Below are 13,377 nucleotides of genomic sequence, written 5' to 3' on the forward strand. Positions count from 1 at the left end.
ATCCGCCATCTGGTCCTGCGCCATTGACCGGTGATATGGATCCTGCGTGAGGTAATAGCGCATCGTAATGAACTATATGTTGAGAAACCAGAGATTGATATTGCCTATCTATACGATACCTGGCAGACTGGTCCATCCATCAATAGCGCCCCGTTCCTCATGAGTCGGGTGGTCCGAAAAGGGGTCACCAAAAGGCATGATGAGACTAGACAAACATGGACTGGACCAAGCGCGACTACGGACATGATCCGGAAGGCTCATGCTTATGTGCTAGTAAAAAGGCGCCGGTTTCCCCTGGACCTACTCCCACAACCACCGTCAGCCCACATACCGCCCTACAGAAGTAAAGATGGTGTTGATACGCAGGGGATGGTATCCGGCGCTGCTGCTCGCCGTGGCCAGCTTCATTGGACCCGTGGCTGGCCAAGCCAAGTCCTCTCGGGCATCCCTCAAGAAGTTGTTCCGTTATAGTGTTGTGTCCGAAGCCCCCGGCGGCTGCAGCGAATATGGCCTGGATGCCCTTAATGCGATGGCCGACGATGCTTACACCTTGGCCAAGGAAGGTCTTCAAGCCGTGAAGGACTCCCAGGACACGTCAGCCGCCACTTATGCTGAGGCAGACCGATTGATGGCTGCGATGTTTCTTAATCCCTCCTCCAGTGACACCAAGACTGTGAAGAGTAAGTGGAAGTTCCATCTGAGAGCACAGAGTGCGTATGACAAAGTAACTCACGACGGCAGAACGAATCAATGGTGTCAAAGGTTATCTCGAAAATGGCGGAAACACCGACAACGGCCAACTGACTAACAGACCCTTTCTGTTATGCGGTGATTTGTGGAGAGTGCGTCAGGACATGTCGAGCCAAATGCGAGATTCCACGGGTACGCTGATGGAGGAGGATGGCAAGGCGATCAAGATTTCCGACATTCCGGCAATGGTGGAACGACAAGCGTCAGTGGCTAAGAAAGAGGGCGTGGACCCCTCCCTGATCTATCCGGTAAGTACAATTGTTCACCCTGCGCCGCTTCCAATCGATGCTGATGAGAACGGAACTGTAGTATTGGAGTGATGCCACAGTATCCTACACCTGGGACCTCAAGTATGGCGACGGGGATCCCACCATTGGGCCGTGCCAGGGCACCACGGATGCCATTGCGTTCACGATCACCGAGCCCCCGGTCGGGATAGTTGTGCTGTGCCCAAAGACATTCAGCGGAGGTCGACTGCACTCGGTGGCCGCTGAACCCGTCGTCGACACTAGCTTTTACTCCAGCAAGCCTCCCGACGACGTAACTGTCCAAAGAATCAAGGCAATAATAGGCCCTGGAAGTGTTCTCTACCACGAGCTATTCCACTTGTACTGGGGACAGAGCCGCACCACGCCTTCCGGAAATGAAGAGTACTCGTTCCGCAGAATGACGGGCAAGTCGTCGTCCCGGTCATTTACCACTGCGGACGCCTTGAAGAACCCCCAGACCTACGCATACATGTCGTACGGACTCCCTTACCTTGCCCCGTTGATTGATCTTGACCATGGCTGATATTGTTTATAGCCTCGCCTATGACTATACGCTCAATGTGAAGTCGGGATCATACCCAGTTGAGTTCTACAACGGGTGGGCTACATATAAGACAGACGCCTGAGAAGGGTACAGTCAAAGCTCAGCAATCTCCTGAATATATCCAGTATTTGAAATGTTGGGCACGGATCCGGAGTACCGACGACAACTATGCAGATTTACTGGGGCCGATAATTGTTGGCCTTTCCTCATAGACGGTAAAGAGTACTGAATGGACCATTGGAGGCCCTGGCAGTCCGGGTGAAAGTAATTTGTCAAATCCAGTACTTATATATACTATATATAAGTCATTATCGCCTCGAAAAGCAAAATTCACTCTGTAATGAGCGATATCCTCCTTGCTCAAAATCGCGTACCATTTCCTGTAATATGATGACGAATCGACGAGAGCATCGCCAGACCATTATGCAAAGTCAATCATCCTCTGCTCTTCCCATGTCGCAAAGCCGTGTCTAGCATATGCCAAGTAATGCACATACTTTACGCACCTACCTGGGGGTTGGCAGACATGTGGGACAATAACTGATAACCGACTGTCTCCCCAAACAGATCTCGCCACTTCTGGCCAGGTGGATCTCGGCCAAAGCCACGGATGGTGTATGGGACGTACGGATGGACCCAGGTACGAAGAGAGTAGCCGTCAGGGGTGAACCCGTCTTCTGACTCGGAACTGCACGATTCGTCTGCTTCATCGGGGCTTTCACTTTCCCCCTCCGACTCCACCACAGCGTCCTCACAGCTGTCTTTCAGATCGGATCCAGCGCTAAATCGGCTATTCTGTTCCTGGCCTTGCATTATGGCCTCTGGGGATGGTGGTGGCTGACATACCCGGCCAAATTCTCTGTTCCGGGGAAGCTTGGGTACCTGCAATGATTGCGAGGAGATGTGAAGCGGGGATTTCTCAGTGTGTGCCGGGTTGTCTAGTTGATCATTGAAATTTAGTATGGTCACACCTGCAGTATTGCAATGTACGGATAGTTAATGTGGGCCGCATGGTACATTTCTAACTTCTCCAAGTCCTCAGCCGGCCATGCCAATGATCCTTGGCGTCCTTCTGTTCTAAGGTTATTGAAAAGCATAGCACGCCAGAACGACAGAAGGGTTCAGTGCTCTTCAGTCCATGTTGGCAACCGGAAGCCTTCCGGATAGTCTTGTCATCCAAGGGGAGTATCCAGGCATCGCTGGAGACATCTGTCGATGCACAGATGGGACAGGACGTAGTTGTGATGGGAAAGTCTGACAAATCTGCGTAGCTGCGCTGGTGTTGCGACGATTCTATCTACTGCAGAAGGTTCTCCATGAAGAAGCCCTCTGGCATCGCCATAGGCCGGGCAAGCGGACGAACGAGTGCGTATCGCAAGAACGCCTCGCATCAGCATTAGTGTTTGTACTGGAACTGTCGAGTTCATTACTGTCTCCACTATATCCAAGGCATGACTATTGATAGCCGACGCGAAGATACGTTGATTAGACTCCAGACACAGGCGAAATCAAACAATGGCAAAACTCTCATCCAAGAGCTCGGTCGGCAGTTGGAGCAGGCGATTCTGTTCCGGTCCTCTGCTATGGGAGGACTCAGGGGGTGGCAAGGCCATAACCTTCGATCCTAGAGAGTGTTAATGAGTAATCATGTAAGAACTAGGAGCGCGATCGGGGATGGGCCCGGAAATTAAGCCCGCTTGAAGTAAGGTATCAGCAGGAGAGAAGGGATTAGGAAAAGGATGGGGAGGGGAGGGGAATGAGGTGCGAGTCACAGATTGCTAGTAGATACCTAGTATCTGTGACTATTGACGACCCTCGTCACGGATCACTTCGGTAGCGACCAATGGGCGATTGTTTTAATATCCGAGGGGTTTGGCCCCCAAGAAATCAGTGGAGAGAGGAGGGGACTCCACCGGGCCGGTCCCTGACGGTGTTCCCTGAAATCCCCTGAAATCCCTGCTAGTGCTTATGGTGCAGTATCGACCACCCCGCCGGAATTCCGAGGGTAAGCTCCGTGAAGCTTGTCGATATTATTGACTGCCCCTCCGGATGTCTCGGATAATTCAGGCTGGAATTTCCTTTTTCCGATCTCCTACTTGCCGACAATCGCAGTCTCTCATGCTGACTCCCACGTGTCTTGTCTCATCGATCAATCATAAGAGAGCCCTGGGAGCCTGGGAGGCCATAGAATTGACGGTCATTCCTGGCACTTACCTAGATGTATCCTGCCGTCCACCTTGCGATGGAGATAGGACCAGATGGATTTGGTGCGATCCAGAGCCTCCACCAATAAGTCCTCTGAACTAAGCGCTCAGAGAGGAACATCTTGGGTTCACCTTTGCGTCACCGTGTGTGCCCTGCTTTTCATAGCTCATCTTCCTGAAATTACACTTTGATGATGAATGAAATAAAATTGCTCCTGATTAGACCGTTCTTGAGTATCACAACAACTCGACAATGGCTCATTGTGGTCACCATAAGCGCCTGAGGCTGTTAACCGGCCGGTTGTAGGACGGGCCCACCACCTATACAACCTCACTACTCTAGCCTCACGGTAGCTCATCCAGAAGGAGGCTTCTTCTGACTATCCTTGAGCCGTCGCTCTCCCCAGCCTCATCTTGTCCTCACTATCCAAAGACGTCTCACCGACACTCATCCAAGGATCTGATCGCACTGTTACAAGCGGGTCATTAATTATTCTCACCATGAGCGCAACGCCATGTGTTGTCCACCATATCATCTATTCTAGCGGTCTAACAGGTTTACCGACTAGGATCATTCCTTTCGAGACAGTTCATCATTCCCTCGAATCGAAGCTATATAAGAGAGCCCAGCTCCCATCTAGGATTCTCTCTCAACTCCAACGTCAAACAACTTTCCAACCATCTTTATTAATCTGCTCTGTGACCACACCAAAGAGCTTCAAAATGAAGTTCACCCTCTTCATTTCCGTCCTCGCCACCTCCGCCCTCACGGCCCTGGCCACTCCTGCCGAGGACGCCAGCTTCACCAACCTCGAAGCTCGTGGTGACAGCGGATGCTATGCCTAGTGCGTGACATGAAGATATCTGCAAGATAAGCTGCTTACCACTTTTACAGCGAGAACCCCGACTGTGGAATTGACACCGCCTACTGTGTTTGTGCCAACGGTAAGTGAGACGACATAACAAGCCATCAGATCTTGAGACATTCCTCTCTCTTGACCTATATGCTGACTCAATCTTAGACTGGTACTACCTGTACAACCAAAGCGAGGACGGCTGCAACCCCCCTTGGGGCATTGTCGCCAAGGACGAGTCTGAACTTCCTGGATGGACTTGCGGTTGAATGTGTCCTTAATGTGGACTCTGTGTATTTCCTTTTCTGGGGGTTATTATTATTCCCACCGAGCATGACCTACTGCCAACATAGAATCAATTATCTGTTTTCATTCTCCTTTATCATTAGGTCTATAGTACGTATAGTAGTGAATCAGGGCTCAATCCAAGATACATAATCTCCTCGGAAATGGTGGGATACAGTCTTCCTTCCGTCCGTTCTCTAGATCGCAGCGGTATATTATTTTGGCCTATTGGCATGAACGTGACGAAATTCTCAGATAAGACTTTCCCCTCCCAAAGTTTATAAAAGATTAAAGATAGGAAGGCATCCGAGAACGCAGATGACTATGAAGATCTGAACTTATCAGGGGGATGGAGTGGCATACTACTCTGCAAAGCAGAGGCACTAGCGTGAAGCTTGGTGATTTGTCTGCATGAGGTTATGCTGAGATATATTTCTATTGGAGTTCATCAGAATATAATTACCTTTGCGGAAGGGGTTGGAAGCAAACAGGATAGGGTGGCATTGTGGCTTGGTTGTGGAGGAAGGGATAGGGGTAGATATGTGTACAAGCATGAATGGTATGTCTAGGATATGGTAAAATATAACATTGACAGTGGATCCGCTTGCGTGATTGATGGGGTGGTATGGGACGTTATGGGCTTTTGGGGAAATGGAGTCATTTACTCAAGATATTGTCTCGTTTCTTGCTTGGGATCATTTAGATTTGCGTACCCTGGAGTTGAAATATTTGGCCTATAGTTGATAAGAGCCTACGTGATTTCTGTCACAGTTCTTTGTATAGGATCATCACTTTTTTTCTAGCTCGGTTTGTAGAGATATAGATTGATTAGCGAAAGGGAGGTGATTTACGTATTCTTCTAGCAAGCCAATGTTCGTCACTGCAATATGGACCTTATATGAACCTGATCACTGTGAAAAGCTAATTAAAGGGGGTGGTATATCTCGTTGGCAGTCACCTGCATCTATCTGCCTAGTACGAACACAGGTATTCTGTTCATGCTCTACACAGTAACACGGTTCGCCTTCAAGTACTCATAATCCGGCATCGCATCATTAACCGCCTTCTCCACTATCATCGCCATTTCCTCCCCAAACTCCGCCCTCCATTTCTTTGACTCCGTCGCAATATCAATAACTCCTGGCTGCTTATCCTTCATCACACCTGATGATCCCTGCAACGTAGAGAGCATGATCGACTTTGCTGCATCCCAATTGTCCCGCTGTTGGGGAACACTGTTCTGCGCTGCGCTGTCATCACTCCCGGAGTCCGCTTGTGCTGTCTTCTCCCACTCGAACTTCAGCTTGTTTGGGTCAAGACCGGCTAGGCGACAGAACTTTGCAACGGCACCCGGGTTATGAATGACATCATGTGCATCCAACAGGAGTGGAGCAGACCCGGTTTGTTCTACGCACCAGTCAAAGAGTATACGTGTCCACCGCAGGGTCATATTCGTAGCTAGTGTCCCTAGGTCTATCGCATCGTTCGTGACCCCGATCTTGGAGACTTTGGTCATGGCTCGGCAGAAGGACGGAAAGACGATGGCGGGGTGGCGGATAATGAACAGCATTGTCCAAGTGCGTAGGTACTCATCCGGGAACACGGTTTGATTGTTGGGGGAGAATGTCCGTGTAGAACCGTATGCATCGGGGACTTGGACACGGAAGGAGGAAAAGTCGTAGGGGCCTTTGTCATCCCCGTAGATGGCTTGCGTGGAAGCCATGGGGTTGAAGAACCAGAAGGCATGCTCTTTGGCAAACATGGTATTGCCTTCGCCCTCAGCAAGGTTGCAGGACTCCTCTAGATGGTCGAAGCATTCTTGGAAAGCTGACTGGACGTCAGTTTTGGCATCGTCGGTCCAGTCTGAAGGGCATTGAGTGAGACGACCGTCCTTAACGGCTTTGACGAAGGCGTCATAGAAGAAGTACCCGCCTCGGTCGGTGGTCACGGTATGGGGTTGATCAGGAATGTTGAGGATCTTCAAAAGCAGATTGGATGCAGTGCGTGGAACACTGACCAGGAGGAGGCGGCGGGGAGAAGGGTGTCCGTTCATGGTCATCGATCTGACAGGTTGATCGAGGTTGAATTAAAGCTGCTGCTTAATGTTCCTCTGAAGCTTAATTGAAAGTAGAGCAATGAGAGAGTGCGCAGATGCAAACATTCCCAGGGTCGATGGCGTGATTAAGTACATGGCTCAAAGGTAATTGGGGCAGGGGTCAGTAATCAGGAATCATCCGTCCATTGCCTCAACCTGTGGCGGAACCTCGCGCATTTCGAGCCCCGAGAGGCGGAGGTCAACAACCTTGGCACATTTCATTGGCTTCAGGGACACCAGATCGACGTGGGACTTGCTGTCAGGGGATGAGAACGAACAAAGACTGCGGATGTCGGCTTTTGCAATGTCCGAGAGACTGCATGACATGGGTTCTTTTGGGTTTGGCATCGTTTGTGGGTAGCAAGCCCAGCCAGTAACAGACTTAGCAGTGGCTCTGGACCGTTGGTGCCACTTGCAGATCGCTGTGGCAGTGGAGACGTTGGAGTCTGTCAAACCGGATCTGCCCCCGGCCCGTCCCTGGTCTTACCGCATGGGGTAACTGGCTTCTCTGGTGATCCAAGCTGGGTGAGGGCAGCCCAGAAATATCTACTCTGGGAGAGACAAAGAACCACTCAGTTGTCCATGACTCCACTGCGTGATAGATTTTCGTTGTTGGATGAGGATATGGTAGGACAAAGCATTGGCTGCTGCATGGTGAATGTTGGCACGCCTGGACGTGACGAGAAAAGACCTTCAGGCCCCATGGACCGATTGCAGTAGGATGGTCAAAAGGTGTTGGTTCTATATGCCAGGAATGGTAAGCGAGCATGATGAGTGTATACGCACTGTGGGGCTGCTTCGTAAACAACACCTCCATTTCGTACAACGAGGTCCTCGTCATAAGCATTAGTGCATACAACCCCCTTGGGTCAAATGTATGATCTCGAATGGCCGGGAGTCCAGGAGCTACCAAATCCCAACATGAAAAAGATTACCGGGTGACCATCGCAGGTAACTCGCTTTTCGGTGCTGGTTGCGATCAGCTGAGCCTCAAGTCATCAAGGCAATAATGAGAAGAGTGGCAAAGGCGAGTACAAAGGAGGACCACGAAAAGATGTGAGAGACCAGCGATGGCTGTTACATATTATACACAAGACTAGCGCTTCAGGCCCCATGGCGAATAAAAGAAAGAGGAATTAAACTGCGCTCGAATGAGCGAACGAATTCAAGAAGGGGAAAAAAGGTGAGGCCTAGAAGCAATGATTTTTTTTCGTATTCATAAAGTCGTTCATTGTATAAATCCAGATTCATTTGCGCCTTTGCTGTGCATCGAGAAGTTTCCTTGCCGTGCCCAAAAGATATAAATGGTGTCTAGATGCGAGAAAGCATATCTTTGCATATCATGAAAAGCCAACTTACCAAGAAGAGGCAGTGCTGATGCGCACCTCCTGCCCAGGTCACGCCTCCACTTCGGGGACTGGCTCCGCTGTCGCCACAGCCGCGGTCTTATCAGATGCCTTTTCCTTAGCAGCAAGCTTGGGCTGTCTATGGAGAGCACGCGGGGCCATGCTCCCAGTCTTAGCAATGGCCAGGTTCCGCTTGCGCCGACTGTTCCACTGTCCGTCGTCCGACTGCCGGATATAATATGCCAAATCCGCCGTCGGATCCCACTCCGTCTGGGAAACCCCAATTCCCAGCCACGAGAAGCGGTTCCCAGTGTATTGAATCTCCCAGTCGTCGGCACGGGGCTCACGAATGGCTTCGAGGTAGTGGAGAGTGCTTCCGGGCCATGTCGTGGGAATGCGACCGCCAATGGTGTGGTTGTTGTGGGAGTTGCGGCAGTTGTCCGTCCACACGGCTTTTTGCATCGCCGAACCAACATGCTCCTTGAATTCAGCACAAACATCCTGCCTCAAGGCCATACTATGGATGGGTTCGGTCTGGTAGCGGTCGATAAAGGAGCAGATGTAGTCCGCTTGCGCTTCGATTGCAACCATTGTCGGGCCATTCGAAACGGGTGTGTAGGGGCCAAGCATCGTAAACGTGTTGGGGAATTCAGAGATACCGACTCCCATGTATCCCATAATTGAGTCGGCCCATTCGGTCTGCAGATTGCGGCCATTGGGCCCTAGTATAGGATAGCGCGGGATGTAAGAAGTATCGAAACCGGTGGCGCAGATAAGGATGTCGCCTTCATGTTCCTGCCCATCATCGCTTATGCACCCCGAGGGTGTTACGGATGTGACTCCGCCATACACCACATCGACGTTTTCTTTCTTGAGCGTCTGTCACGGTGTTAATTCCTTCTAAGGACTGCACGAGAGACCTCATACCTTAAGGTACTTAAACCCCGAGGGAACCACACGCTTGCAACCAACTGCGAACTTGGGAATCAGGCGATCCTCCATTTCCTGATCCTGGAAAGCGTTCTTCATCACCGACGTCAGAAGACCCTTGGCCTGCTCCTGCAGGACAGTATCCTTAAGATACATTGCTATGAGTCATCAATCAGCAATCCGTCCTTCAATGACCAGAATTCGATATACGTACTGAAAATACTATTCATCGTCCGCTCATTATCCTGGCGCAGTTCCATCACGCTCTCCGGGTTATTAACAAACCTCTCAATCTGGTCTTGGGAGAACTTGCCCGCCTCCGTACTAATATCCGGCAACAGCCAAGTCGGCGAGCGAATAAATATCTTCACTCTGTTGACGATCGGTTGAATAGCAGGAAGAATCTGAACAGCCGACGAGCCCGCTCCAATCAACAGAACATTCTTTCCTTCCAGCGATACACTCTCATCGTACATCGCACTGTGCAGCTTGATGCCCTTGAAATCCGCCAACCCAGGAAGCTCTGGCCAAGAAGGCTTATTGAGATATCCTGTCGCATGGACGAGAATATGGCACCAGTTGTGTACTGTCTGATCCGTTGTCAAATCCGTAACCGTCACTTCCCAACGACCGGATTCCTCAAACCATCTGGCTTCGGTGACCATGTGCGATGTGAGAATGTGTTTGCGCAGCCCATACTTGTCGACAAAATCATTGAAATATCCTCTGATTTCGCTTGAACTTGCGTACACGGAGGACCAGTCTGACTTGGGTTCGAAGGAATAGACGTAGTTATGAGAAGGGACATCGCAGGCGCAGCCCGGGTAGCGGTTTTCGTACCACGTACCGGCGATCTCTGGGTTCTTTTCGTAAATCTTCCGTCGCAGTCAGTTTACTAGACCAAAGATCCTAAACATAAAGAAGAGACACACCGTAAGATCCCAGTTTTGGAACGATCGCTGCAACTTGTATGCAAGACATAATCCGGAGGCGCCCGCGCCCACAGAGATCACTTTAACATGACGTTCGTTGTGAATCGCGTCCGCTTGAAGAGGATCCATTCTGAATACGTTCTCCGTCAATTAGTTCAACAGCAGGTGGAGGAATACAATTTAAGGAAAGAGAAGCTTAAAAGGTCCCGGGAGCTGGACAGTGTTCAATAACCGAGGCGCCATGCAGGGCCGGTGATTGCCATCGGGGCAGCCGATAGCCACCAGCTGATTGGTGGCGTGTAGTGGTCATGCCGTCACCTTCGTCAGGTTCGGAACTAACCTTTAAGCTCCACCTTGATTTGAATCCGGACAGACCGGGCACAAAGTGTTGAGCTGGGAGCAGGAGCATGCCACCTTGATGAACGGAGGATGGGCGAGGGGTCATCGGCTTTCCACATGGTGGGGGCGCTAAATTCCAACGGACCGGTGGTAGCTCGGCTCGCCCGTGTTTGGGGGAAATTGGCCGCTGTCGAAGCCATGGATTCTCCCTCACCGCTTCAGGAGATGCATCGCCATCTTGCAACTATTGTTTCAACATGAGTGTATACCGTACGGCGTCAGGAACACTGAATTATGAATGAAGGGTGATTGGGTAACTAGAGGCCGGTCAGACCAAAAGCAAAGGAATTCATCGCGTAATGATGCCTGCAGCAGCGCACATTTGTACTATCTACAGGGTACTATGATTACAGGCATAAGGCTACCAAATATACCCTCCCCTACCTATATCGATCGCCATTCGTTACAATGGCTCCCACAGGCTTCTTTCGGACAATTAATTCCTTGTTACATGGCGCCCCTGTTGTGATGCCTTGGGCCCCCACTCGCTAGCCGATAAGCCAAGGTCCCTGACACATGATTGGCCAGGCCGTTTAAGAGCAGTCGGCATGGCTACACTGGACGATAGTACAGTGGATGGTGTCAATCCGCTGAACAAGTAGTAACATATCCAGCAGAGAATCATGACTGACACCTAGCACCAAACATGCCTGCCCTCCACGCAAAAATATCAATGGTATTGCTATATAAACCCCCGAAAAGCCCTTCTCAAAGCTCATCTTCAGCTCACAATCACGTACCAATCATTCGAAAGTAGCATGTACGTCTCAGCTCCTTCTCACCCAACAAGCCCAACTAACATCAATTAGAGAGATCCTTCACAACTCCCCAAAGCACCATGGCTCCCATTATTTTGCTAACCGGCGCGACCGGCCTAATTGGCTTCCGCATCCTCATTGAGATCCTCAAGTCTTCCGCCTACGACGTTCGAATCACAACCCGCTCCCAAGAAAAGGCAGACTCCATTCTGGCCAATTCTGCCATCCAGAGTCTCTCTCCGGGCGACCGACTCTCCAGCATCATAATACCCGACTCCACGACCCCCAATGCCTTCGATTCCGCCCTAAAGGACATAACCTACGTGATCTACGCCGGCTCCCCAGTCCCCGTCCCCGGCTTCGACGCCACAACCCAAATCTGGACCCCGAGCATCACCGGCCCGGCCAACCTTCTCTCTACAGCGCTCAAATACCCCAGCATCAAACGCATCGTCATCACGTCCTCCATCGTTGGCACGCTGGACCCAATCCCCAACCCATACATCACCGCAACCGCAACCACCCGCATCCATCTTCCCGCCCTCCCCTCCGCCTTCACCTCCATTTTCGAAGCCTACATTCTCGCAAAGATCACCGAGTTAAACATGACCGACTCATTCATGGAAACAAAAAAACCCCATTTCTCCGTCGCCCACATCATCCCGGGCTACGTCTTCGGCCGCGACGAGCGAATCTATGACGCGAACACCGCTCGCAATAATCGGTCGTCTTGCGGCATGCTTCTTCGGGGGTTCACGGGATCGGGTATCCCTAGTCATATGCACGGCGGGTTCGTGCATATCGATGATCTAGCCGCCGTGCATATGAAAGTCCTCGAACTTGAACCAACCCCAGACACCCCGACAAGCTTCGGGGCATGCACTGTGGTTGATTTCTCAAGGGTCTGGGAAATCATCGAGAAGAAGTTCCCTAAAGCAGTCGCGGAGGGGATCTTTGAGTGCGGGTCGCTACACACTCTACCTATTGCGTATGATTCGTCCGAGACGGAGAGGATCCTGGGGATCAAACTCCGGCCTTTCGAGGAGGCTGTTTCGGATGTAGCGATGCAATATTTAGGATTGATGGGGGAAGGAGGTTTCGTAGATAGGATGGGATCTTTGATTTGATTGACGTCATTGGCAGAAACTGCACAAACTACTCAACTGGCTGGTATCAGTGTTAGCTCTTCGTGTTAGCTCTTCGCACACGATTGGAATTATACAATCTTCGAGGTGCATAAGCCCGACTCTACTTATCGCATTCCGGTTCGGTAATCCGGTGCCTCGTAATGCGCGGACATATCCTCACGGATATGTACTAGTCTGGTAGGCTTGGTGGAGCGGCTTTCTATATTCGGTAATTAATCCATACTTCTCCTGATAGGGAAATTGTCGCGGTAATAATATGTCAACCTCGGGGACGGATATGCACAGATCGACGGACTGCATATTGCATACTCTCTTAGTTTCGATCCTCAGCCACAATGTGTTATACCAGGATGGATGGGTTAATCTATGTCGTACGCTTGTGGAAATGATGAGGAGGGGGTTAGGTATCATATTTAGACTTTGGGAAGGACCGAGGACGTGGGACGGATCGTACAAAGGTTTGGCTGATTAACTATAGGATTTGGAGATTAGATTGTTGTTTTCCGTATAGACTGTAGATCGCGCGGACAACGTGGGCTGGGCTGAGTGTCAGCTGAGGAGCCAGGAGGGGCAGTAAGTTTATCGCTTTGCCGCGCTTCTTTTCCGGTCATCGCCTCTTCTGGTAGTGCTAGTGTCGATCGTGGTTCTTGTTCTGGGGGGGGGGGGGGGAATGATGTAGAAAACCGCCGACTACCAGCGACGCTCAGGGATCAGCGGTATCGTGGACACAGTAAACCCTTTGCTCGCCTGCCGATCAGAGGTAACAGGGTCACCCCACCATCCCGTACCCCTTACTAGGAAGCATATCATGGACTATGGTGGTGGCAGCCTGGCTGTCAGTGTTATGATCCGTTAGTGGTAGA

At 50.9% G+C, this 13,377-nt stretch overlaps 6 protein-coding genes across 6 annotated transcripts; 3 read left to right on the top strand and 3 right to left on the bottom strand.

Moving 5' to 3' along the window:
* Positions 1-427: 427 nt before the first annotated feature.
* BO94DRAFT_426427 (uncharacterized protein) lies at positions 428-1,633 on the top strand (the record flags this gene model as incomplete). The annotated part of the gene is made up of 4 exons (XM_025607444.1): positions 428-659; positions 742-998; positions 1,060-1,493; positions 1,555-1,633. Coding segments are annotated over 4 exons (1,002 nt in total), but the record flags the coding sequence as incomplete, so codon positions are not given.
* A 731-nt stretch (positions 1,634-2,364) lies between these two features.
* Positions 2,365-3,433, bottom strand: BO94DRAFT_604586 (uncharacterized protein). The gene has a single exon (XM_025616463.1). It carries the CDS (start codon positions 2,988-2,990, stop codon positions 2,736-2,738), a length of 255 nt encoding a protein of 84 aa, XP_025464488.1. The 5' UTR covers positions 2,991-3,433; the 3' UTR covers positions 2,365-2,735.
* Positions 3,434-4,223: 790 nt separating this feature from the next.
* Positions 4,224-4,977, top strand: BO94DRAFT_538164 (uncharacterized protein). Its single transcript, XM_025612435.1, has 3 exons — positions 4,224-4,612; positions 4,663-4,712; positions 4,790-4,977. The coding sequence occupies exons 1-3, from the start codon at positions 4,491-4,493 to the stop codon at positions 4,888-4,890; spliced, it is 273 nt and encodes a 90-aa protein (XP_025464489.1). The 5' UTR covers positions 4,224-4,490; the 3' UTR covers positions 4,891-4,977.
* Positions 4,978-5,870: 893 nt separating this feature from the next.
* BO94DRAFT_196481 (uncharacterized protein) lies at positions 5,871-7,174 on the bottom strand. Its single transcript, XM_025606073.1, has one exon. The coding sequence runs from the start codon at positions 6,963-6,965 to the stop codon at positions 5,910-5,912; it is 1,056 nt and encodes a 351-aa protein (XP_025464490.1). The 5' UTR covers positions 6,966-7,174; the 3' UTR covers positions 5,871-5,909.
* Positions 7,175-8,398: 1,224 nt separating this feature from the next.
* On the bottom strand, positions 8,399-10,338 carry BO94DRAFT_472900 (flavin-containing monooxygenase; the record flags this gene model as incomplete). The annotated part of the gene is made up of 4 exons (XM_025608455.1): positions 8,399-9,226; positions 9,275-9,435; positions 9,492-10,152; positions 10,210-10,338. The coding sequence occupies 4 exons, from the start codon at positions 10,336-10,338 to the stop codon at positions 8,399-8,401; spliced, it is 1,779 nt and encodes a 592-aa protein (XP_025464491.1).
* A 1,108-nt stretch (positions 10,339-11,446) lies between these two features.
* On the top strand, positions 11,447-12,493 carry BO94DRAFT_473091 (cinnamoyl-CoA reductase; the record flags this gene model as incomplete). The annotated part of the gene is made up of 1 exon (XM_025608464.1): positions 11,447-12,493. The coding sequence occupies one exon, from the start codon at positions 11,447-11,449 to the stop codon at positions 12,491-12,493; it is 1,047 nt and encodes a 348-aa protein (XP_025464492.1).
* Between the last annotated feature and the right edge of the window lie 884 nt (positions 12,494-13,377).

Source organism: Aspergillus sclerotioniger (genome assembly GCF_003184525.1).
Source record: "Aspergillus sclerotioniger CBS 115572 chromosome Unknown BO94scaffold_26, whole genome shotgun sequence".
NCBI lineage: Eukaryota > Fungi > Ascomycota > Eurotiomycetes > Eurotiales > Aspergillaceae > Aspergillus > Aspergillus sclerotioniger.